Source organism: Parasteatoda tepidariorum, chromosome 1 (assembly GCF_982258835.1).
Source record: "Parasteatoda tepidariorum strain Cologne lab strain chromosome 1, Ptep-v5.0, whole genome shotgun sequence".
Classification (NCBI taxonomy): Eukaryota; Metazoa; Arthropoda; class Arachnida; order Araneae; family Theridiidae; genus Parasteatoda; species Parasteatoda tepidariorum.
In genome coordinates, this window is record NC_141755.1 from 24,119,050 (window position 1) to 24,143,295 (window position 24,246).

General features: G+C 30.2%; 3 protein-coding genes across 5 annotated transcripts in view; 1 reads left to right on the top strand and 2 right to left on the bottom strand.

Moving 5' to 3' along the window:
* The window catches only part of LOC107439538 (uncharacterized), a 93,998-nt gene extending 93,681 nt beyond the window's left edge, over positions 1-317 (bottom strand). Inside the window, exon 1 of the mRNA XM_043041545.3 lies at positions 80-317. Within this exon, the coding sequence (XP_042897479.3) occupies positions 80-152 (73 nt within the window). The 5' untranslated portion in view covers positions 153-317. The remainder of the gene's footprint in view (positions 1-79) is intronic.
* A 5,301-nt stretch (positions 318-5,618) lies between these two features.
* Positions 5,619-20,841, bottom strand: APC4 (anaphase-promoting complex subunit 4). 3 transcript variants are annotated; one of them, XM_016050030.4, is made up of 3 exons: positions 15,500-15,626; positions 10,870-11,124; positions 5,619-8,257 (listed from the first exon to the last, which is right to left on the bottom strand). In XM_016050030.4, exons 2-3 carry the CDS (start codon positions 11,108-11,110, stop codon positions 6,156-6,158), a joined length of 2,343 nt encoding a protein of 780 aa, XP_015905516.1. In that variant the 5' UTR covers positions 11,111-11,124; positions 15,500-15,626; the 3' UTR covers positions 5,619-6,155. The 3 variants fall into 3 exon arrangements, with proteins under 3 accessions (XP_015905516.1, XP_015905517.1, XP_015905518.1); XM_016050031.5 differs by lacking the exon at positions 15,500-15,626 and adding an exon at positions 20,707-20,841 and having other exon boundaries at positions 5,651-8,257; XM_016050032.5 differs by lacking the exon at positions 15,500-15,626 and adding an exon at positions 15,106-15,243 and having other exon boundaries at positions 5,651-8,257.
* Positions 15,731-18,565, top strand: LOC110283086 (uncharacterized). The gene has a single exon (XM_043041512.3). The coding sequence runs from the start codon at positions 16,121-16,123 to the stop codon at positions 17,450-17,452; it is 1,332 nt and encodes a 443-aa protein (XP_042897446.3). The 5' UTR covers positions 15,731-16,120; the 3' UTR covers positions 17,453-18,565.
* Positions 20,842-24,246: the final 3,405 nt, after the last annotated feature.

Genomic DNA, 24,246 nt, shown 5'->3' on the forward strand with positions numbered 1-24,246 from the left:
TTCTTCAAAAAAGAATTTTAAGAAATTTTTTTAAAAAATTAAAAAATGGAGATGTTGTTTTATTATCTCCATTAGATACCTGTTGATGCATTATCTTGAGCTTTATTTGTGCGCAGAATCTGAAGAAACCAAATCACCATCCAAAGTCGCATCACCCGATCAAATATCACATTCCTAAGAATTCCAAAATCAACCTAAAATATTGAAGTTACCAGGGGAAGAAAAAATCACCACCTGTTTACGTGAAGTTACATTCATTGCCCTAGTTATCGGCCTCGTGTTGAAAAAGGGGCCCTTTTCCGTTTACTTACAACAGTCGATGTTGATGTTTACGATTAGTCTCCCTGGTTACCAATAAACTTCCAATGCTTTTCAAATGGCAAAAAAGCATTTGAATCGGCTCAATTATTCGAAAGCATAGATTTCGTGAGAGTTATGACTTTTTTAAAGCATAAATTCTTTCACTGTCCATTAATTCATCTCGCTTTTTTTTAAATCAAAAAGACTGACCTTATCGTATAACAGAAAAGTTATTTTATTTATTAATTTTTTTATCAAGTATAATTCCGAGAATAACTATCCAAAGCTGTATTAAAGCGAATAAAACTAATAATTATGTCAAAAGTTAAATTACTTTTAACTCTAATTAAATCACTATGCATTTAAAAAAAATTAATCTATCGACAAATTTTTTTTATTGATATTTAACGTTAAATAATATTAAAACAGCAGTGAAATCCCTTGAATACGATGCAATTTTGAAATTTTATTAGATTATATTACCTGCTCGCTTTATTCACTAAATCCCACGATTTCTACTATCATTTTTTGTTTATTGATAATAAATAAATTGTTATATAAAAATTGTGCATTCAATTGGAATATTGCAAAATCTTTTGCTGTATTAACGCCAGGACGAAAATTATATTGATCGACCGACCCGTAAAATTCTGATTGTTCTTGTATTGTTTACCTCGATAAATATTCGAATTTACCCCTTTTATGATTCGTCAAATTTTCTTAAAAGCGTTAATTTTTCTTTCCTTTTAAATTGAATGATTTTTTTGTCTCACAAGAGAAATACACAATTCTTAGCACGTATTAAAACTGAAATTTTGGTAAGGATTCTAATGTATAGATATTTGGTGATCAATGATAATTTGACGATCATTTTTATATCTTTATGAATTAATTCATAAAAAGATGTAAAATTATAAAAAAATATTTATAAAGTTATTTTTCTTCATATATTATACAAGTTGAATACCCGTCCTTCTTAAAACCCGTTCAACTAAACCCAGTAATCATTCCGAACCGAAAATAATACGAACTCACTATAGTGAAGTTTTTCCACAATCAAGCTGTTTTTCCCATTAATTTGCACCTTAGTACGAAACTTATCTTTATATCAAGCATTGGTAATAGTTTGCAATCGGAGCATCTCTTATTTTTGACGATTTGAAAATAAACCGTCCCGCAGAGAACTAAGTGTAAAAACACGGTTAGGTTCCCAGCCCATAGGACGAGCGTTCGCCTTCCAATGAGGTGAACTGGTTTCGAATACCAGCGGTGGCTGGTCGATACGAATTTCGCACCCGGCTCTCATCGACAACAGAGCTGACGTTAAATAGCCTCAGTGGTAGACGGATCATGGGTTAGAGTCCCCTTGCCGTCAGGCTAACCGAGGGAGGTTTTCGTGGTCTTCCATTGTTTCATCATGTAACACAAATGCGGGTCAGTTCCATCAAAAAATCCTCCATGAAAGCAAATTTCTCCCGATAGTTGATCTAGGAGTTCCCTTGTCTTCTGGATTTAGTTCAAATTTACAAGGCTACGGAGCTGAGCATTAGTAGTCGTAAAAACAAAAATTAGGTCGGCTGTTCAACGACGGTAATAAAATAGCCCATTGTGCAGTTCAAGTTCGACTTAACTAAAGTACCTACCTACCTGAAAATGAATCAATATAAATGAAAATAAACCAAGAACCAATCACATAACGGTAAATAAAAGTTGCGGTAACCCAAAGGTGACGTCATTGAAAGCAAACACGGCAAAGAATATCATGGTAACCAGAAACGGGATTACAGCAAAACTGAAGAAAAGTGTCGCCAAACAAGGGGCACTCGATTCTACATCTTCAGCCAACTATTACTAACGTTAAGTTAATTGGATTTAGAGAAAGATCCCTAGTAGACCAACACAATCGAATTATAATTTCCACGAAATTTTATTTTTGTTGTGTGAGTTTACTAAATCATAACATTTGCTTCCTTAACTTTAGGATTCTAGGAGACACTCTAGAAAATTCCATATTGAAAAAAATCCCAAAAATAGTGTCATTTTAATTAAGAAGAATTGGATATATGATGATTTTTGTGTTCCATTTACGTAACTTTAAACTTATACTCTTTTTGAATAATTACTTTTTTGTATCAAATTAAGACTTCTTTGTATTGAAGATGTTTCGTCTAATATCAAATGGCAAAATAAGAACCAAATAGCTTGAATAGTTTTTGATAACTTGATAGGATTTTCATTTACTTACATTAAATAGAAAGAGTCCTCGACTTAAATACGAGAATAAATTAATGCTATCCATTTATAGGTAATAAATTCCTCGCATTCTCTAATATTTATTCATTCCTTTTTTCTTCTTCTAAATTCTGATTTTGTTTTCTTGTGTGTTATCCAAAAATATTTTAAGTTTTCCAGTTACTTAAGCCTTCATTTCACGGCTACCAGCAGCCGATAGGCGAAATGCATAATACCAACAACCATTTGAACTATTCACGTCTCAGCGTTCGCACTCTTGGCGTCTTCATATGCTATGAGATTGTCACTGATGTCGGAAGCACTTCCAATTTGAACTCACTCGAAAATTGTAAATACACCGATGCTTTCCCATTTCCTTATAATTCTCTTCCCTCCCCCAATTCATAATTTAGGGCATGAAAATAATACAATGTAACCTCACATTTTATTTTAATAATAAGATTCCTTATAGTTTAAATTTGTTTTTTAAACTAAGATGTTTTCTTTTTTTTTTCTCAACAATTCTAAAATTTAATTATTAAAACTTGACTTGTTTTACAATCATTTCTATTTGCACATTGATGCGATTAACTTGTTCTTAATAACCTCTTTTTAAAAAATATGTATCGGTATTATGAAATAGTTGAAAAAAATCTTCAAGTTCTCTAACAAACTCAGTTGCTATTCGACTACTAACACTGGACACAGTGAGTCTTGTTCACTTGCAACTGGAACAAACATTGCGCCCAGTGGCGTATCCAGCGGGGGAGGGGGTCATAGGGGTCATGATCCCCATCCCCAAATTGGATAAAAAATAATAAAAATAATTTTTTTTAATAGTTTACAAAAGAAATAAAATATTTTAAAAATTATTTAATGGGGCATATACACCTAGGTATGTCGGAAAAATCGATTTTTCTTTCCAAAGTCATGATTTGCCAAAGTTTCTAAAAAACGCATTGCATTTATTATTTAAAGATGTTGAATACTTGAATTATTTATGGTATTGTTCTAGTGTTCATTATGAAAAAAATAAATGAGAAGACTAGCATTAAAAACCCAAGTTCTTTTTTTTTTTCAAAAAAAAAATATTTAAAAAAAAAAAAATTTCGTAAAAAAAATAATTGTTGAGGGGGGAATCTGAGTCTACGACCCCCTCTCCCCAGGAAAAATTTCTGGATCCGCCCCTGATTGCGCCAACTATATCAGGCTCAAAGATGTCCGGAAAGGCTGTATGTTCAGAAACTCACGTTATGTCTAAGCAACCTCCGAGAAAGTAAGGACTAAATTCGATCTTTTCCTACAGTAGCTTTTCCTGTGACTTTTGACTATTTAAAAACTAAATTACTTATTATATTTTATAGTACTTACGTCAAAAATAGCAATTACAAATCGACTAACTCTCTGCTTTTGTATAGGACAGCCCTTAATTAATGTATATGATCCTAATATTTTAATTAATATGAATCTTAATGCATAATAAAAACTAAAAAGTACATTTAAGTATACACATTGCAGGGATGTAAATTAATATTTAAGCGAGGAAAAAACAAAACCGCTACCAAACTTTGACAATAGCACACAAAGGTGCATGTGATAAAAAAAAAAAAAATTAAAAAAAGTTTGATAATGGAAGAAAACAGAGAGGAGTCGAAAGAAGATTATTAGTAACAGCTTCAAGTTTCAACCTCCAATTGAAACTGTTTCAAAGATTGTAGAATGCGCTTTCCTCAATTGTAATTAGTCAGATTTCGATACCGTTCTTCCATTTTTCTTTGTTTAAATAATTTAGCTTGAACAAAAACAATTATGATTTTATTATTCCAGAGATAAGATGGTAATAATTAAATAATAGTTTTTGAAACATTTTAGTAAGAAATATTAATTATTTTAGCTATATATTATTCTTAAATAATATTATGTATTGTTAAAACATTTCATCTGATAATTTGGCTTGTAAATGTAACAAAAGTAAAAAAAAATCTGATTTAAATTTTTTTAAAAATCAATTCAAATCAAATAAATTCAAATTTTTAGATTTTTCTTAAAAAATATTATATGTTTGCCAACCCTGATAATATTGTTAATAATAAAATTGATTATATTATAATAAGCATTTATGGAATTGCTTTAAAAATAAATTTCCAAAAAGAAGAAATCAGAATGTTTGCCATAAGATAACCCAGGAAGCAGATAAAAAATAGATAAAACAATAAACATTTTTAAAAATATATATATAAATTTTTATGCTACTGATTTTGAAACAAATAGATTTCAACACTTACGAATGCAAATTTGAGTTGTAAAAAATAGTTTACTTCTGTGCTAGCATATTTTTTTAATGAAGAACTCAGACACAGGCATTCAAATGTTTGAAATAATGGCATGAAATTGACAAAAAAATTTACTTTATTCAAAATTTAAAACACTTCCAAAAAAACATGAGTTTATATACAACAAAAAAAATTAGAGACAAAGTTTAGTCTGAAATTGTTATTAAAACAAAATCCATTTTAACTATAAAGCTGAACACTAAATTTATTAATTTATTTTTATTTAACTCCAGAAATACCTGTAATGAGATTACACAAACTAAATGCTTAGTAGAAGAAGGTTTTAAGAGTCGAGTAATTTATAAAGGTCGATTTAAAATATAGTAAGAACAGAACCTGTCTTATTTTATGATCGGAAAAAATTATGTTTTACACAGTGTTTTTATAGTTATATTGTTAATTGTAATATTGTTAAACCTGAAATGTAATGACTAATCAAAATTCAAATATTTTATTTATTTTATTTATTTATTTTTATTTGATCTCAGAAATACCTGTAATGAGATTATACAAACTAAAAGCTCAGTGGAAAGTTTTAAGAGTCAATAGTAAATTTAAGAAGGTCGACTTCAAATAATATATTAATATTAGAAGCTGTCTTATTTTATGATCCGATAGGTGAAAAATATTATGCTTTATACAGTGTTTTTACTGTTATATTGTTAATTGTAATATTGTTAAACCTGAAATGTAATGACTTATCAAAATGTCAATATTATTTTATTTATTTTTATTTTATTTATTTTTATTTTATTTATTTTTATTTTATTTATTTTTATTTTATTTATTTTTATTTTATTTATTTATTTTTATTTGAACTCAGAAATACCTGTAATGAGATTATATAAACTAAAAGCTCAGTGGAAAGTCTTAAGAGTCAATAGTAAATTTAAGAAGGTCACCTTCAAAAAATATAGTAATAACAGGAGCTGTCTTATTTTATGTTTAGATAGGTGAAAAAATTATGTTTTATGCAACTGTGTCATATTGGTAAACCCAAAGCGTTAAGACTTATCAAAATGCCTCTATTATTTTCTTCTGCTGAGCTCTTTATAAAAGTTCTTATTTATTTAAAAAGAAAAAAAAACACTTCAAAGCAAAAAAAATTAACTCAAATTATTATATATACTAATTCTGTTAATAAAAATAATTTTTTAACTGCAAAAGTGAATCTTTTTAACTGTTTTTTAAAAATGAACATATTTTTAAAAATCTAAGAAACAGAAATTAAAATAACTGCAATAAAATCACCTGCAAATTAAAATAATAATGTCAAGCACTTAAATAAAGTTAGGAATGCAAATCATTATCAATTGGTTCAGGTTTTAAAGTAATAACGTCTCTTTCATCCACAAAACTGAATTCTCTGCTACTGTCTCTCATAGCACTATCTTCAGCCTCTTCATCTTCTTCTTCCTCATCAGCGTCCATTTCAAACAGCCTAACTTGTCTACGAGATGAAAACAATACACAAACCACCTTACGTGATCCGCTGACTGCAATTTGGCCTGCCTTAACATTCTCCATTCGCTTAGAGTTATTCTTCTCAATAAGGGACGAAACATCTTTTATCGGTACAGTTGAAAATGCACCACCTTCTAATGTAGGTGATTGAATCAAAGGTTGTAACTCTGAGTATAATGATTTAATTGATAACTGGAGTAACACTGGGAAAGAACTGTCAGTGTCATGGTCCTCCAGCAACAAAACCGTGATAGTCTCTTTGTTGTAAAACTTGATGTCCAATATTTGATGACTTTTATCTTTGCTGGCCGCATTGCTAGCAGAAGGCATCATAAGAACACCCCTAAACGATAAGCCGACAGCCTCTAGCGTATTGTCCTGCGTTTTTTCACGAATTAAGTAAAAATGCGAGCTCGGCATCGCTTGGTTAGAGATGATGGTGTATATGTAACCAGTTTCATCGCAGGATATATGAGAAACTCGAGGCGGCCTCTGCTGCATGCTCTGACAAACTAAGTAAGATGTCTTTAAGCTCGACTTGTCTTTTAAGACAGACCATGGACCTTTCACTGCTGTGTCAATAACTGAACGCAAATCGTCGTACAAAGTCACAAGAGATTTCTCGGGGTAATGGGGGAAAATCATTCCAGTATCTTTCACATTTGGATGCTCCTGAAGAAACTTAACCCACGGGTTGCCGTTCATCGTAGCTGGAAATGGCAAATCTTCTTTTTTTAAATACTGAGCAACACGTTCAAGCTTTACTGTTGTCTTCTTGTTTTCATCGTACTCAAAGTTGAAATTTTCTTTTAAAAACTCAGCTACAAAATTCAAGTCCTGCTGAGTCAGTTTACTAATTTCTTGGGGAATTTGCTCATCTGAGAGGCGGAGTATAACTGAATACAGCCAACGGAAGAAAGCTTTGAAGTTTTTCATACTGCTATCAATCACTTGCTGGATTTCAGTTGCTTTTAACAGAAAGGAACCAACACTTAAAACGGCTTCTTTAATGGCAGCTTCATCCAATCCTAATGCTCCAAATCTTTCTTTCCACAGGGCCATCCCTCTAAAGTCGTTCAAATGATAGAACAAAGACGAGGATACATTTTGCAATCGTTTTAAAACAAGTTTTTGAATATTAGAATAGGAAAGCTCAATTGAATGCCCAAATTTTTTAAGACCACTCTCGGTTAAATCATGCAGTAGAAACTTTTCCAATGAGTCGGATGGATTTCCGAACATCAAAAGTTCTAGAAAATCATCACTGATGGATCCTTCTGATAAGCAACTTTTTTGATAGGCATAATTATGAATTTTGGTGTCTACTTCTAATAAAATATCTTCCCATGCTTCAGAAATGGCTCTAATGGTAGAAGATAAGTAAGCAAGGAGTGATGAAATGTGACCATATTTCAGAGACACTATTTTAATTTCTTCTATGAAATCATTCAACAAAGTAACAGAATAGGAACGGTAGTAATATTTGTAGAAGCCACTTTCATCTTTACTTTCCAAAACAACTGTTAAGACCTTAAAATCTTTTGACAAAGTGACGGAGATAATTCGACTGTTGGAGTTTTTGCCTTCTGATTGATTACCCATTTCGATGAAGCCGATGGGAAACATACCAAAGGAGTGAAGATGAACCACACCAGTTTCCATGCCAATCACTAGAATATTTAAATGTTTTTGTCCTTTCATTTTCTTAAAGTCATCAACTATTTCTTCATTTTGCTTTGAAACTGTCCCATAATTCTTGTTGCAGGTATGATGTTTCTGCAGAAATTCGTGAGAACGATCAGTATAAAATGGTTTGAGATCATCATCCTTAGGAGCGCATTCAATCCAATTCAAAGATGTAACCACACACTGGACTTCAAGTACATGGACAGCTTCGGAATTTTCAACATCACACAAGGTGATTGTACCTGAAAGAGATAGTCATATTATAATTTAGAGTTATTTCTATATCAGTGAAAAAAAATAATTTCATTAGACTAAAATTATAGGAATTAAAAGAAAAACTAATAAGAAGCGATAGATTTTTTATTTAAAAATAAACAAATTAATATAGTGAAACCTGTCAAGTTGATTATTTGTCTAAGATTATATTCCTTTTCTAACTCAAATTTTCTTTTGAAAAAACTAGGTGACAAAACCTTAGGATTCTGACCACCAGTCCAAATTGATATCCACGCTAATAATAATAATGAAGCTAATAATTTGTAAAAATGGAGGGATGGAGGGGAAAACCTTTGTAAACATGCTAACTGTGCAAGATGATACATGATATAAACTTATGCATGTGGTCAGTTTTCAACTTATATATGTAACAACTTATATATATGAACTGTCCATTTATTTAAATTGATATCTATAAACTACAATTTTTGATTAGTAAAAAAAGGGGTCTTGATAATCTGACCCATCTGCATAAGTTGATTCAATTTTGATATATTGCTTTAATATGACAGTTATTTTTTTAAAAATTAACTAAATAAAATAGCTGATTTTACTTATGCTGGCAAAATGGAAAAGTATCCATATTTATTCTCATTAAAATTAGCTAAATATGTGTTATGCAAAATAATGCAAAGAAACTGACTTCACTTTTATAAGACTGATCAAAACAAGACAGAACAGAAAGTGGTCAATTTGAGTTCACAACCAAAGTAAATCATTTATGTTAATAAAAGTGTTTCTCAAATTTTAAAAAGGATTGTAAATAATTTTTTTCTTTTTTGCTTTAATTACATATTTGTGATTATAACTAAATTATTTTACTATTCTTAATTATATATCAATTCTTAATAACAAGTGTAACCAGTTGCTAGCATTATTATAATTTTACTCCACGAAAATGAGGATGCAAATACACTTAAATTTTTATTTAAAAAAAAGCGTCAGCCAACAATTATCTTTTAGTATAGTAAAAAAATATCATAAATGTTCAAACAATACAATAGTAAAATATGTATGGTAAAATCTATCTTCAGCAATTTATAATCTTAACACAGTAGGCATCATGGGTATTATTGGCATGGGGGTCGATTGGTATAAATCACTCACAATAACTAGAAATCCTTAAAAATCCCTCTCAATATATTGGAAAAACAAAAAAAAAGTTTTATGTAACCAGAGCAATTTAAACCCAGCTATGTTAAAAACAAATTAAAAAATGAAAAATTGATCATCTTTTTGAAGATATTTAACACATTTTTGTTCTGTACAACCTTCTGATGCTGGAGGTAAAATTTTAAAACACAATATATTTATTTAAAAAGTGAGAAATATATGCTCAATTTATATTGATTGAGAGAAATATCCCTTAATTTCTTCAGAACTTTTGAATATTTTTTTTTAATGAAATACAATAAAATTATATTAGTTAGAAATTTCGTATGGGTAATTTAATACTTGTACATATGCTGTTTCAAGATATTTTTAAAATTTACTTTTATTTTCGCTTAAATTTATGAAAACCAAATTTAGATAATACTGAAACATTCTCTTAACTTAAATTCATGGAAACAAAGATACTTTTCAAGAATCTAGAAGCAGGCAAATGTATAATGCTAAATTACCTTAGTAAAAGTGCTAATTTCAAAACACTATAGGTAAAATTTTGTCAGAAAAATTCTATGAATTCTACTTGAACACAATCCTATATTCCATGCTACAAAAGGTACTTCAGGTTAGAATAAATAACAACTATCAGTTAATTTGTGAAAATGAAATAAAGATAAAAAATTAATCTTTAACATTTTCTCCCTTTAGTTTACACCCTTCAGATGTTTGTATTCAATCACAAGGGAATCAATGGCAAATGTTTCTTTGCAATCCCTTCCTTTTCACTCACAATAAATCTAAAGAGGGGATCTTAAGATTGATTGACAAAATATTTATCGGATTAAGAACAAATAAATGCTAAATATCAAAATTAATATGTTAAAACATAAGATTAATAACAATACAATTCTTTGTACAAACTTTTTTAACAATAATAACAAAAATCGTAAAAAGATATTAAAAAATGAAATTAAAGAAAGGTATTTTTAAAAAAAAGAAAACAAACTATTTAAAATTAGTGTGTCCTCCCTTTGGCAGAATTTTTTTGGGCTTTCTGCGACATAACTCTCTAATACTTAATATCTTTCAGCAAGATACTTAAAAATAACAAATATACATGTTACTAATTCAAAGTAGTAGAAACGTTAACTTCAAAATAAATAAATAAATAATCGGATCAATAAAATAATTTTTTTAATTGAATATGTAATATTTTTATTTTCTAATATTATTATCCGCATGAATAAAGATTAATCTCAAAAGGGATCTCAAAAAGTTGGCAAAATTAAGAAATGAAAGTCCTTCAAATAAATTTTTAATTCAAATTCATACTATTCTTTATACAAAGAAATAACAAATTATACAATAATTTAGGAGAGTAAGTAATAAATTATTACCCTGAGAGTCAAAATAAAAAATTAATAAACAAAATACTAAACATATGTGCACACAAATTAAATCAAAATTGAACCTGTATCATATGCATATGCAAGAATTTTCCCATCTGGTCTCCATGATAATGCAGTTACTAGTACCGTCTTTTCTTTTGTACTAGAAGATGGAATGGACCAAACCTTTTGCCAAGATAGCCGATGAACAATTACTTCTCCACTAATTGTAGCTAAAGCTATAAGATCCAACATTGGATTCCATTCCATCAATGAAATTTCTGCTGAGACATGACGTTGTTCAAGTTGACGAAGCTTAGCCATTTTTATTCTTTCTTCTAAAATACATAATGAAGATTTACAGAAATAGATCTAGATTCATAAATGAATATAACAATATTATGCCAAGAACTAAATAATCTATATATATATTTCTCTTACACGGCGACAAAAAAAAGCCTCATTACAACTCCCCAAATGGCAACGCTAGAAAATCGACCAATGATTGCTGCTAAAAATTTCACATGCCAAATCTAGCTGAGGTGGATCAAGATATAGCGTTTTTAAAAACGGAAACTGAAATAACCAGAGAGAGCATTCTCAGCAAATGTGATATCTTCCGAAATTCACCCTATCAGCTGCGGCAATCTCATACTATTAAGCTAGGCAGAAGTGAGTAGTCTTTGTCGATAGATTTCTATTTTAGTATTTTGTCGAAAGCGCTTTTTTTCACGAATTTATATATTGTGAATTTATTTGACAATTTTTGATTTATATCACAAATTTATTTGTTTTATTATTGTTATTGGTTATTCATTGAAAAATGAGTCTCAGTCGTGCTGTTACGCTTTAAGATTTTATACTATAGCACATTTTATAGCATAGCACATATATAGGTTTAACGAATTACCTGTCATTTATTTGAATTCAGATTTACTTTAATGACTTAGTATTTACAAAAAAGATGTATTTTTTTTTTTTTAAAGTTGTTATATGGATTTGAATGGTTGTTTTGAATTCTTAGAATTTTGTGCATTTGCAATGTACCTAAGTTAGTAGCGAGCGAAGTGAGCTTGGTTTGCGAAGCAAACCATATAAGATTGCGTAGCAATTTTGGGGGGTTGGCGAGCGTTAGCGAGCATGGGACGCAGCCCACTAGTTAATTAAATAAATTATAGTGCAACTTAATAATGTTTTGTTACATTTTAAACCACATAAACTATGCTATACATAAATTAAGCTATTGTAATCATTTATTTATTAGAGAAAGGCACTATATATTTCTCTTACAATATTTACAAATTTTATTAACTGTGAACCCAGTTAAAATACTTTATAAAATAGTGTATTTTTATAAATTAAGGTTTTATAAAAAAAATCTACAAAGAGTTTTTTAAAAGTATAGTTGAAATGTTCCATAGTTTTTTCTATTATAAAACTTACCACAACTGAAATAAATAACAATATAAACCAATAAACAATTTTTGGCCAAATTATGTACAAATAAAATAATTAAATATACTATGTTGGTAAAATTCATATTTTAAAATCAAAAGGTATTATTTTTTTAAAAAAAAGCTTTTCAAATAGTTCACAAAACAGGGTTTGAAAAAATCATGATTTTTTTATTTAAATCATTTTGCTTTAAATAAGATGTTTTTTTTTATTTTAAATAAGATTTTTTTTTATTGAAACCATTTTTTTTTATTCTTTATTTTTTACGGACATAAAGCATAAAATTTAAAAGTAAAAGTAATAAATATAAAGAAAATAAATTTTAAAAATGTTAAAAATATTTTTAAAAATGTTAAATGTAATTTAAATATTTGTGTAAAATTTTAAATACTCCACAAATTTTTTAAAAATAATGTTTCTTTCTAAAATACATGGAATAAAACAATAAAATTGACTATATGGCAAAATGAATTATATATAGGAACAGTCGATTTAAAAGAAATCAAACACACTTATTGGTTTATTGTTTATCCGAAGTTTAGGAATCACATAATGAGAAGAAAAAAATGAATGAAATTAGTAAAATTAAACAACTAGACAAGACATTTTTCGTAGCGAAATATATTTTTTCAGAAAATAGTTCGAAAGATATAATAATGATTGAAAATAATTAAAACCTCAAAGAAAAAGAATCAAGTACTTCAAATAATATTTGATTATATTTAACATTTTCTAAAAATAATTAAGATATTTATATACAAAAATGTGCGTACATTTTTGGGGGTTTTATTCATTTCGCAAATTATTTCCAATTTAGGATTGTACTAAACCAAATGCATACTAAAGCATTGTGTGATCTGAAATTATATGCCACACATCAAAACTGCTGAATACATACATTTCATGACAAATTATTTACAGATCAATGGAAAAAAAAGCTTCCTGATCTTTAGTATTCAAATATTTTTCTGACAGTATTTCAAACAAAACTACACTTTGTCCGACATAACACTGGATTAAGATTATATTTTGAATAGGCATTTCTTAACAACTTCTCATGTGGAAGGTGCCATAAATGGAGTAAAAAGATTGCCAAAGCATTACATGTGGCATAAAATCAAAGTTGGAAAAGTTTTAATTAACAAATGCCTCGTCATTTTTCAAGAGATTCCAGTCCTTTTTCCAGTATTTTTAGATAAAAATCCAAGATTTCAGATTTCTGTTGAACAAAAGATGAAGTTCTCAAAGAAATTCCTAAGTTAAAGAAGGGGTAGGAGGGAATTAGATAAATACCAAATACTCGGTGAATAATTTCCATGTTTGAATGAACTGTGTCAGAACTGAAAATATAAATGTTACAATCTACAAGGTAACATTCTATACAATAGAAATTCTTTTTTTCTAAATTCTGAAAAAAATTATTATTATTTCAAGAGAGCTTCAACATCTTGGTGGGAACTGCTACCAAATCATCTCTCACTCATCCTTCACAGAGGTGTTGACCAATAGGGAAATTCTTAGTTTCACATGACACAGCCGGGGGGGGGGGGAATCAGAGTGTGGGGGTCAGGACAGGAAATAAGGTCTCTCATTGGGAATGAGTTTAAGCTCACTTTTAAGGGCCCAAACCCACCCAATGAATTTTAATCCAAGCCCACCTGAGCCCCAGGTATACATAAGATTACTTAAAGCCTGAAATATACATCAGAGGAAGGCCTAATTTTGCAGTCTTGCCACTATTAATGTTTCAGGGTACTTAGCCAGATTTTTCAACAAAAAATAAGCAACTTTTAAGTATTTTTTAAGCACTCAAAAAATATTTTTAATAACTTTCTAAGCAAAAAAATCACAATTAGGATCTGTACAGTAATAGAAATAATTTCTTTTCTATCGTTTAAAGTTCGAAATTTATAAACATAAAATCAATGAAATTCAATAACCTTTTCAGAAACTTTACATAATCATGATAAAATAACTAGTTTCTCATAAATATTGCAGAGAAAATTGTGAAAATCAAGCATTTTTTTGTAATTTAGAGCGACAATCAATAGAGTAACAGTTTAACAAGAACCAATGTCGTATACCCTCAGCCCCAACGCAAGCTGATCAAACTGCTCACCCTCCCACTTACTAACCGCTCATTAAAAAGAAGAAAAAACTTTTCATATTAGTAAATGGTTTTTTTCATAAAACACTGTATTGCATGATATTATTAGAGGATTACTTTCGAATGCAATAAAAATTTTAAGTCTAAAATCTTTATAAAACAAAAGATAAAATATTGTTAAACGAGGGTTAAATAATTTATAGGGAAACAATTTCTTTTCTTTTTATGCTGAGAACAACCAAAGAAACAGAAAAACCTATACAGAAAACTGGCATATGATGTATCTGTTTGATTAGAATGCGTCTGGTAGTCATTACCTTCAAATTTATTTTATTACCAAATCATAAATTCAATTTGAATCATAATTCAATAAACAATTCAAATCATGACATGTCAAATTAATAATTGCGATTTTAAAAGGTTTAGATAATTTGGACCATATGATGTATCTGTTTGATTAGAAAGCGTCTGGTATGCATTATCTTCAAATTTATTTCATTTTCAAATCATGAATTCAATTTGAATCATGATTCAAAAAACAATTCAAATCATGACATGTCAAATTAATAATTGCGATTTCAAAAGGTTTAGATTATTCGGACTGACTCAATGTAAATGACTTTTTTATAAATGTCAAAAAGGTTTATGTTTTGATAGCACAAAACTATCTTTAAGCATTATAAATCAGAATGCTTAATATCAAACATTTACTGTAGGGTATCAAAGATCTACCCAATATAGGTTGATGAAATATTACCCAGAGGCAGTTTGAAGAAGATAAGGCCAGTAACCAAACGTTACCACGCTGACGTCGGCTAAATACGACAATCGTACACACAAGACCTCAAGAGAATGAAATTTTAACGCGCCGCTTACACACAAAGGACATCGTGTGGCTGCACTCAAGGAATAGGTTAATCAGACATAAGTTACTACAACAGCTAGTTATTATAAATAAGTATATATAAATTTGCATGTAAAATGTTATTGAAAAAAGTAATATATTCCCAGATAATACTGAGTTTTATAATGAAAAAACTCTAAAAACAAACAAGTTACAGGGGAAGCATTTTTGAAAAACATGGATTTTGTCGAAACCTGAGTTTATACTTTATAATCAATTTTCATTAAAAGAAAATTAGAAACTTTACCAATAATGGAAATCTATAAAACACAAATTTAAATAGAATTCATAATTTTAAAGAAGGTTTTATAAATTGAAAATTAAAATTACTCCTCAAAACGAATGTTTCAATTTTTCTTAAGAAAGAAAATGACGAAAGTTTGCATGTAACATTAACCTAACTTTCTAGTTTTACACTTTTGTCACTAATCAACACAAGCTACAAGCAAATAAAGTAAGTGTCATTGCTGTTAGAAGACTTGTTTACATGCCTTCCATAGGTCTTGAAATTCTTCGATGAATTCATATATTACATTATTGATACTATTTATTTGAAACCTTGATTAGCTTGTCGTAATCTGAATAAACGCATTTATTTTTATCCTAAAAATTAGTGAATTGAATGTGATTAAACTTTTTCATAGTGGAAAAAATCCTTGAACAGAGTGTGTGAAATAATTTCGCTGGGTAATATTCAGGGGAAAAAATATGTAACAAGGAATTAATACAAAATCGACCTTTCGCTGAACAAAATCCTTATTCAAAATAGCACTCATTCACACTGGTGGAAATAAATTAGTTCAAGAATTAGATCATACATACAGAAATACAAAAAAAAACTATTAATTCTGAAGTACATTAGTTCAGCATGTTTAACGAAACGTTCACATGCGGTGAGAATTCAAAGAAACAATCTCCTGATTGTGCAAAAGATAAAAAGAATTTCAGGAAGTGCAATAAAACATTCAAACGGAAAGCCAGTTTAGCCAAACACTATCTTATTCATGCAAGAGATAAACAATTTTCTTGTAGTGTGTGTAATAAAATATTCAAACAAAAATCCAGTTTGATTATTCACTATCTTACTCATACCGGAGAAAGACCTTTCTTATGCAGTGTATGTGGTAAAACATTTGCTCGGAGAGCTTGTTTAAATAAACACTATGTTACACATACCGGTGAAAAACCTTATTCTTGCAGCGAGTGTGGTAAATTATTCACTCAGAAAAGTAGTTTAAATTTTCATCTTGTTACTCATACTGGAGAAAAATCTCATGCATGCAATGTATGTAATAAAACTTTTACACTAAAAACTACTTTGAATCGACATCTCCTACTTCATATTGGAGAAAAACTTTATTCATGCAGTGTATGCAATAAGACATTTTCTGAGAAAATACAAGCTACTGAACATGCTCTTGTTCATACTGAAGAAACTCCTTATTTCTGCAGCAACATAGAGAATAAAACATTCTTAAATCAAATAAGTTTAAATGAACATCCTGTTACTAAAGAAAAGCCCTATTCATGTGGTCAGTGTGATAAATCTTATACACAAAAATCTAGTTTAATGAGGCACTTTCTCGTTCATACTGGAGAGAAACCCTATCCATGTAATGTGTGTGATAAATCTTTTAAGAAAAACTTTCATTTAATTCGGCATTATACTATTCATACTGGCGAAAAGTCTTTTTCATGCAGTATGTGTAATAAAACATTCTCTCAGAAAATCAATTTAAATAAACACTATCTTGTTCATACTGGTGAAAAACCTTATTCATGTAGCTTTTGTGATAAAACATTCACACATAAATATAGTTTAAATAACCACATTCGTGTTCATACCGAAGAGAAGCCTTATTCATGCAATATTTGTGATAAATCTTTTGCTCAAGAGAGAAATTTAGATAAACACTATATTGACCACACTAAAAATAAACCTTATTCGTGCAATGTGTGTGACAAATCTTTTATGAAAAATTCTGATTTAATTAGGCATGAACGTGTTCATACTGGAGAAAAGCCTTATCCATGCACAATTTGTAGTAAAAAATTTTCTCAGAAAGGTGCTTTAAAAAAGCATTATCTTGTTCATACTGGGGAAAAACCTTATTTATGCAGTATGTGTGATAAAGCGTTCACTCAGGTAGTTCATTTAAGGTCACACTCTCTTATTCATACAGTGCCTGCGGCTAATTGAGATCACAATCGTTCTGCTGATATTTGATTTTATGAAGTGACTGATTTTACAAACTTGTATATATCTACACTTAAAAAAATTAATTTAATGAATGCTAAATTGATTATTATATATTTTATTTTTAATGTTTATATTGGTATTTTGATGAAACATAAGCTAATTTTTTTGATTATGGAATGATCTAAAATTATCAGCATATTGTTAGCTTATTAGCAGTACTTTAACTAAAAATAAATTTTTTTTTGTAACTTTTATTGGGGGTCAAAGAGAAATTGAAATATGTTACAAATTTATCTGTAACACTTAAATCTTGTCATTTAGGCATGCTGCTAGCTAACAAATTAAACTTAAAATTAATATAAAAATACAGTTGGACCTCTATTTAAGGAAGTCGCTCAATCCCGATAATAATTTTGTTATATGGAAAATTCTATACATAGAAAATCACCTTTTGAAATACCTAAACAACACAAAACAGGCTTTAAATTCATAAACACTAGACATAATTAAAGTGGCAATTGATGCACCTTTATCTTGTAACTGGTATCTACTATTTATTTTATAAATCTAAACCATAAAAGAAATCTGCATGAAAAGCAAGAATAGAGCAAAACATTATCCAGTGTTACACTATCATGCTTCATACATCAACTAAAAAAAGACTAAATTTATGTATAAAATTATAGCTGCATCTATTGTAGAAGTAATTTTAAACATGCATTACATCATGCGTTCACAAGTTCAATTGCTACTGATAAGATATGTAGATTTTGTCTGAGTTTTTCGTTTGAAGTGCAAACAAAAAGGGAAAGGGATTTCACTGCTTTCTCTAAAACTTAAGTGGCTTCAAAAATCAATTCAAAGTAATTTACCCCATAAAATGTGTTAAAAAGTTTAAAATGTTCTGAAATAATTTGGGAAAGTGGATCTCAAAGAAAAGTTCGTTAAATAGAAAATTCACTTCGCTATTTGGAAGTTATTTTACGAAGAAATTTCTAAAATGTTTTTGGTTCCTCAAAAAAACTTGCAAAATGGAAGTTCGTTAAATAGAAGTTCGACTGTATAAACTTAATGTTTATTCTTGCTGAAATAAAGTGAAACCTCTCAAAAGCATTGACTCTCCGTTCCTCAATGAAATTAAGGTTGGTCTTTCTAATGGGTTACCTGCATTGACTTCAAAATGTTGTCGAAGGTACAAGATTTTTGCAAACAATTTTAATTTTATTCAGTGTCATTTCCTTGGTGCAGAAATGCCTCTTGTGTTGGCATCATGAAAACCAGATAATGAATAAAATTTAGTTTCAATAAAAATTATTCTTACTGATATAATAAAAGTAAAAATATATATACTAATTATGAATGAAAGAACTATTGTGAATAAATGAACAATTATGTTTTTTTTTTTTTTTTTAAAGTTTGCATTTAATTTATATCATAAGAATTAGTTAGCTTTAAAAAAGGAGAAGAGGTCTGTTTGAGATGCTTAGTTTCTTCTAAAATATAACCTTTTTTTTCTTATTTAACTTTGAATTCTAAAAATAAATAATTGATGTCATCGTCACTAGTGCAGTCTGACTGCTACACAAGATTGTAGTTCTCTTTTAGAGGTAGACAAATTGAGCTCTATAAAGAAGAACCTCACACAAATATTTTGAATACATTTTAGTTTAATTTTTGTTTTGTTAATATTGTTTGGTTCGATATTTTTCCTGGCTGCCTTATGAGACATTTTCCGTATTTGGTGCAGAGGTTTGCCCAGTTACTGGGAGAGGCTTTGATGGTCCCTCCTAAAGGTTTTTTTCAGCACAAAGTCTATGGAAAAAATTCTGTTCCTCCCAAAAATGGTCGTAAATAGAGAAGTCTTTCCTAGAAGTTTTTCTGTATTACATAACCATGAATTTGTTTAAAATTCTTCACATATTTTGATCCCACTTTTTTTGTTTAAAAATAAGTAACAAAATGCATATAGTTTTTCTCATTGAATATATAAGGCATTCAATCTGTTCTTTAGTTTATTTACATTTGAATTATTTTTTACCCTCCTGAGGCTGCTTCATTCTATATTTAACTGTATTTAGTGAATGATTATCATTGACATTAAGTAACTTTCATTATTAATTCATGCACAGTTTTTGCTTGAATTTTTTCACAGTGCTCCTCCTTGTTTCATATCTCCTTAAATTTTACATGCAAGGTAACCACACACCAAGGATACTCACAATTCAACAGAAACATATATTTTTTTAATATACAGTGGAACCTGTCTAAATTGACCACCCTCAGGACCAAGTCAAATGGTCACTATATAGAGGTGGTCACTTTATGAGGAGTCTTTAAAAAGGACTCTTAAAATAAAACTTGCAGAAAATGGTCACCTTACTCAGATTCTCACTTTACCCAGGTGGTCACTTTTACAGGTTCCACTGTATTTGGATTCTTAACCTTTCAAATATAAGGGGTATCCGCAATCTGGGAAGTATGGTCCCAATAGTCAAGGATGGCGCCAGACTTCGCCCGACAAGGGGTCAAGTCTCCCCCGACAGGAGGCTCAAACAAATTAATAATATTTAACCATTAATAATATTTAAATTAAAATGAATTTTATATTTTACATTTTTTTCTAAGAATATTTTTGTTTCTAAGAATCTAAAATCACTAATATTGATACCATAATGTGCAGATTCATTTTAATGTAAATTTAAATCGCTTTTTTTTTTTCTGTTATCGATGTATTTTGTACAGTATGGGGCAATTTACCACACATCGTAAGCTTAAAAATTACTTCTGTAATAAAGAAAAATAGTTGTAGCAGTCACCGCTATTTCAAAAAATTTATACGCTTAATCTCATAACGCAAAAATGATTCCATAATAAAAATTTGAAATTTCATGCACATTTAACAAAACATTAAAGAACATTTTGATATGAAAATTTCATTTTTATATGCATCTATTGGCTTTTGAATCATTTAAATGTTTTGCAAATGAAGTTATAAATACAATTTTTGCATCCACCTATTCTTTCTAAAGATCCGGTTTTGAACGAACTTCGAAATGGTTCTGCCCATTAAATTGTAAAATTCGAATTTTTTTTAATTGTTACATAGTACAATTTCACGGACAAAACGAGGGCCATTTTAATCAGGGGACTTGATGTTAATATATATTATAAGTAAACACAAAGAGACTTTTAAAATTTCTAATTATGATTCCTTTTTCTTTTCGAAGATGCTTTTAAAGTGAACATCTACTTACTTTCCGCAAAATGCTTATTTCTCCATTTGAGAAAAAGAGCGAGTCCATCGGCTTAAAATATAAAATTTAAACAATATACAATAGCTAAAATTTGTAATGATTTTTCAAATTACAAATTTTAAATTTGCGTCCGAGAAACGAATATTAACTAACTTCACATTTGAAAAAAATTGCCACATATGACTGCTATTTCTCTGCCTATGTTTTCATTTCTCTGCAGAGCTGAAAGCAGACTTTCCACCAAGATTTCTGTTTTGCCCTGCAGAAGCTTTTTACATGTTGGCATACGCCAGCAACGAATAACCTTTCACACAGTTAATTAATTGTTTTGCCAGATATCAACGCGAAACATTCTTTCCTTTACGATTTCAATTTGCTTTTATAGTTACGAGTTTTAAGTCACAGAAAAATAAGGAGTTAAGGGACCAAATTTCGAAAAATACGAGTTTTTTTTATTTCTCGGGATTTCTTTGACCGATTTTGCTTAAATTTTGTATTTTGATATTTAAAATTGCATTCTTTCAAATGATTAAAAAAATTGTATACCTTACATTTTTTTAAGTTTCTCGACTTTCATTAAATAAATTAGTAATAAATGTTTACTAAAAGTTATATTTTGCATGAAATTATCTTTAGAAAAACGAATTGGAACTGTTGTCAGTGCTAACCGCGAACAGTATATGAATTAACGTGGTAATTCGAACTCAAGTCTCATCAATAGGAAGTGAAATCACTCATCACATAAGCCATATCAGCTCTAGAATATTTATTATTTTAGTTGTAAAAAAAAATGGAAAATTCAATATGCAGTATTATAAAAAGTTCGTTACGCAAACGCGCTATATGTCAATTAAATTACTTGCTGTGCAGTTTAGCCATTCCTCCATCTTACAATTTGGGAAGAAAGCAGTGTTTATAATAATACAAATAACATACAAATAAATAAATAAAATTCAGCGTAATAGAATAAATTCTTATTTTTGTCGGGTTTTTTTTAAAAAAAATTTCTCGACAGGAAGATTAACTTTTCCGACGAGAGCTGAGATTACAATCCTGATTTGTATGTCCATTTTGTTAATCCTAATTTTTTTATTATATTTAAAAAAAAAAAAAATTATGATTAAAAAAACTATTTCTAATGGTATACCACATGCATTTTAACTTCAGAATGATTGAGGTCCTCTTTATTGTAGTTCATAAGACAACTTGCTAGGAATTACAAGTCTATTTTAATATTTTACTTATATATGAGCAATTATAATTGAATTTATTAGCATATCTAAATGTATACACTATTTACGAGCAAATAATAAAGAAAAAAAGAGATTGACAGAACAAACTTAGTTCTTCACTTCTTAAATTAAATAATTTAAAAATCGAATTCTTTACATTAAACGGTGTGACGTTTAACAAAATATTTTTCTTTATTGAATGCGGAGAAAGTGTACATGCATTATAGTCAGTCTCAAAAAGTGCGGTAACGTGAGTACGATGGGGTAGGAGCTAGGACAATCTTCTTGTCTCCCCCTATCCCTCAGGGGTGTTGAATAACTTTCCATCTGGACACAAACAAAAGACGTGACCCTCAGAATTTTCTGAGGAAAAGTGAAAATAAAAAGAACACATTTTCGTCTTTAAGTTTTTAATTTATTCTCATTTACAAAAAGAAAGTAATAAATAAATAAAAAAGCTAGATTTTTTTAAGAATGTAATTATATTTCTTTTCAAGACCGTTTACCGGACAACAGTTAAGTTCGTCCCCATAGGGGGGCAATTACCCCCTACTGGCGCCGCCCTTTCCCATAGTTTAATCAGGAGAACGATCCAAAGTTCGTACCTCTAAATGTTAATTTCATTATTTGCGTTTTTAGTCATATTTTTAAAACTAACTAAGCAATTCAAAAACAATTGCACCCACTTATAAAACCCATTTATCCGAAGATAATTTCATGCAAAAAATAATTTTTTACAATTATTTATTTAATTTAATTGTGGATGAAAGAATTTTAAATTATGAGGGTATACATTTTTTTTTATACCATATTAATTTACGTGTTTTTCTGTTGCAAAATCTAGTTTTAACAGTTTAGTGTTTGGAAGGATGTGGAAGATACCAGACATTTTATAACTATAACTTAGTTTATTTCCTTCATAAACAACTAAAATACTAAAAAGAGTTGTACAAAATAAAGTCTATCATCAGAGTAAGTAGGAAGACATCAGTAATTCGGGACAAGGTGGCTTAGGTACTGCACACATCTCCGGGGGAGAGCTGAAGTCGAAGTGGCATCCTGATCGTCGGTGAGCTGGTTTTTATCCTTCTTGAGTGCAGGCGCGCGCAGTCCGGGAAAAGCTGATTTGCATCTTGAGAGATCGGTTTCTTCCAACAGCGTTGCATTTTAATGAAGATGACGTTCTGTGTGACGTTCGATGTGATGAGTCTTTGATGACGCCACAGGACTCCCCCACCAGTCCAGAACGCTGAGGTACGGGAATCCGGAAACGGACGTGTCGACCGGACCGAGTTGTTGTGGACGTCTTAAGAGCAGACTTCACGGGATGTATCGGCGGCGGGATGACTGGAGCCTCTTGAATCTGTGAAAAAGAATGGGCAGGCTTAAGTCTATCAGTGGAGATCCATCTCTTCTTAGTTCCGATCTGGACTTGAAAAAACTTCGGCTTGCGTTCGATCACAGGATAAGGACCAAGGTAAGGAGACTGGAATGGACGACGGACAGCATCGTCACGGATGAAAACATGCGAAGTTTCTTTCAGGGAAGCATGGACAAACATCTCCGTTGATCCATGACGTGAGGTAGGTGTTGGTCGAATCTGCCGGAAGTGCTCCTTCAAGGATAGTAGCAGTTGCTGTGGAGATTTCGTACCTGAAATAGAAGAAAAAAATTCGCCAGGCAGGCGAAGATTACAGCCGTATACCAGTTCTGCTGTCGAGGTGTTAAGATCTTCCTTTAAGGCAGTTCGTATTCCCAGGAGGACGATCGGCAATTTTTCCATCCATCTTTCAGTGCCGGCGAGACTACACCTGAGGGCTCCCTTTAACTGCCGGTGAAAGCGTTCTATCAAGCCATTTGCAGAAGGGTGATAAGCTGTGGTTCTATTACGTTTGGTACCCAGAGACTTCGAAAGAGCTAAAAAAAAATTACTTTCAAAGTTACGACCCTGGTCAGTCGTAATAATCTCTGGCACACCGAACCGAGCAACCCATCCTGAAAAGAAAGCGTTAGCAACACTTTCAGCAGACTGATCTTTCCAGGGAATAGCTTCAGGCCATCGAGTGAAGCGATCGATACACGTGAGGATGTAAGTGTATCCTTGCGATGGAGGAAGTGGTCCCACTATGTCCAAGTGGACGTGTCGAAATCTGTCGACCGCAGTTGGAAATTGCCCAAGAGGAGTTTTGGTGTGTCGTGAAATTTTTGATCGCTGACACTCCAAACATTTCTTGCACCATTCCGCACAGTCTTTCTTCCGAGATCGCCAAATGTATCGCTGTTTAACAGCGTGAGTAGTCGGTCTGGG

Excerpts from the sequence above, each read along its gene's own strand:
- LOC110283086 (XM_043041512.3), top strand. The coding sequence starts at position 16,121 with ATGTTTAACGAAACGTTCACATGCGGTGAGAATTCAAAGAAACAATCT.
- APC4 (XM_016050030.4), bottom strand. The coding sequence starts at position 11,110 with ATGGCTAAGCTTCGTCAACTTGAACAACGTCATGTCTCAGCAGAAATT. Across the intron at positions 8,258-10,869 it reads TGCATATGCATATGATACAG|GTACAATCACCTTGTGTGAT; the intron begins GTTCAATTTTGA and ends TATCTCTTTCAG.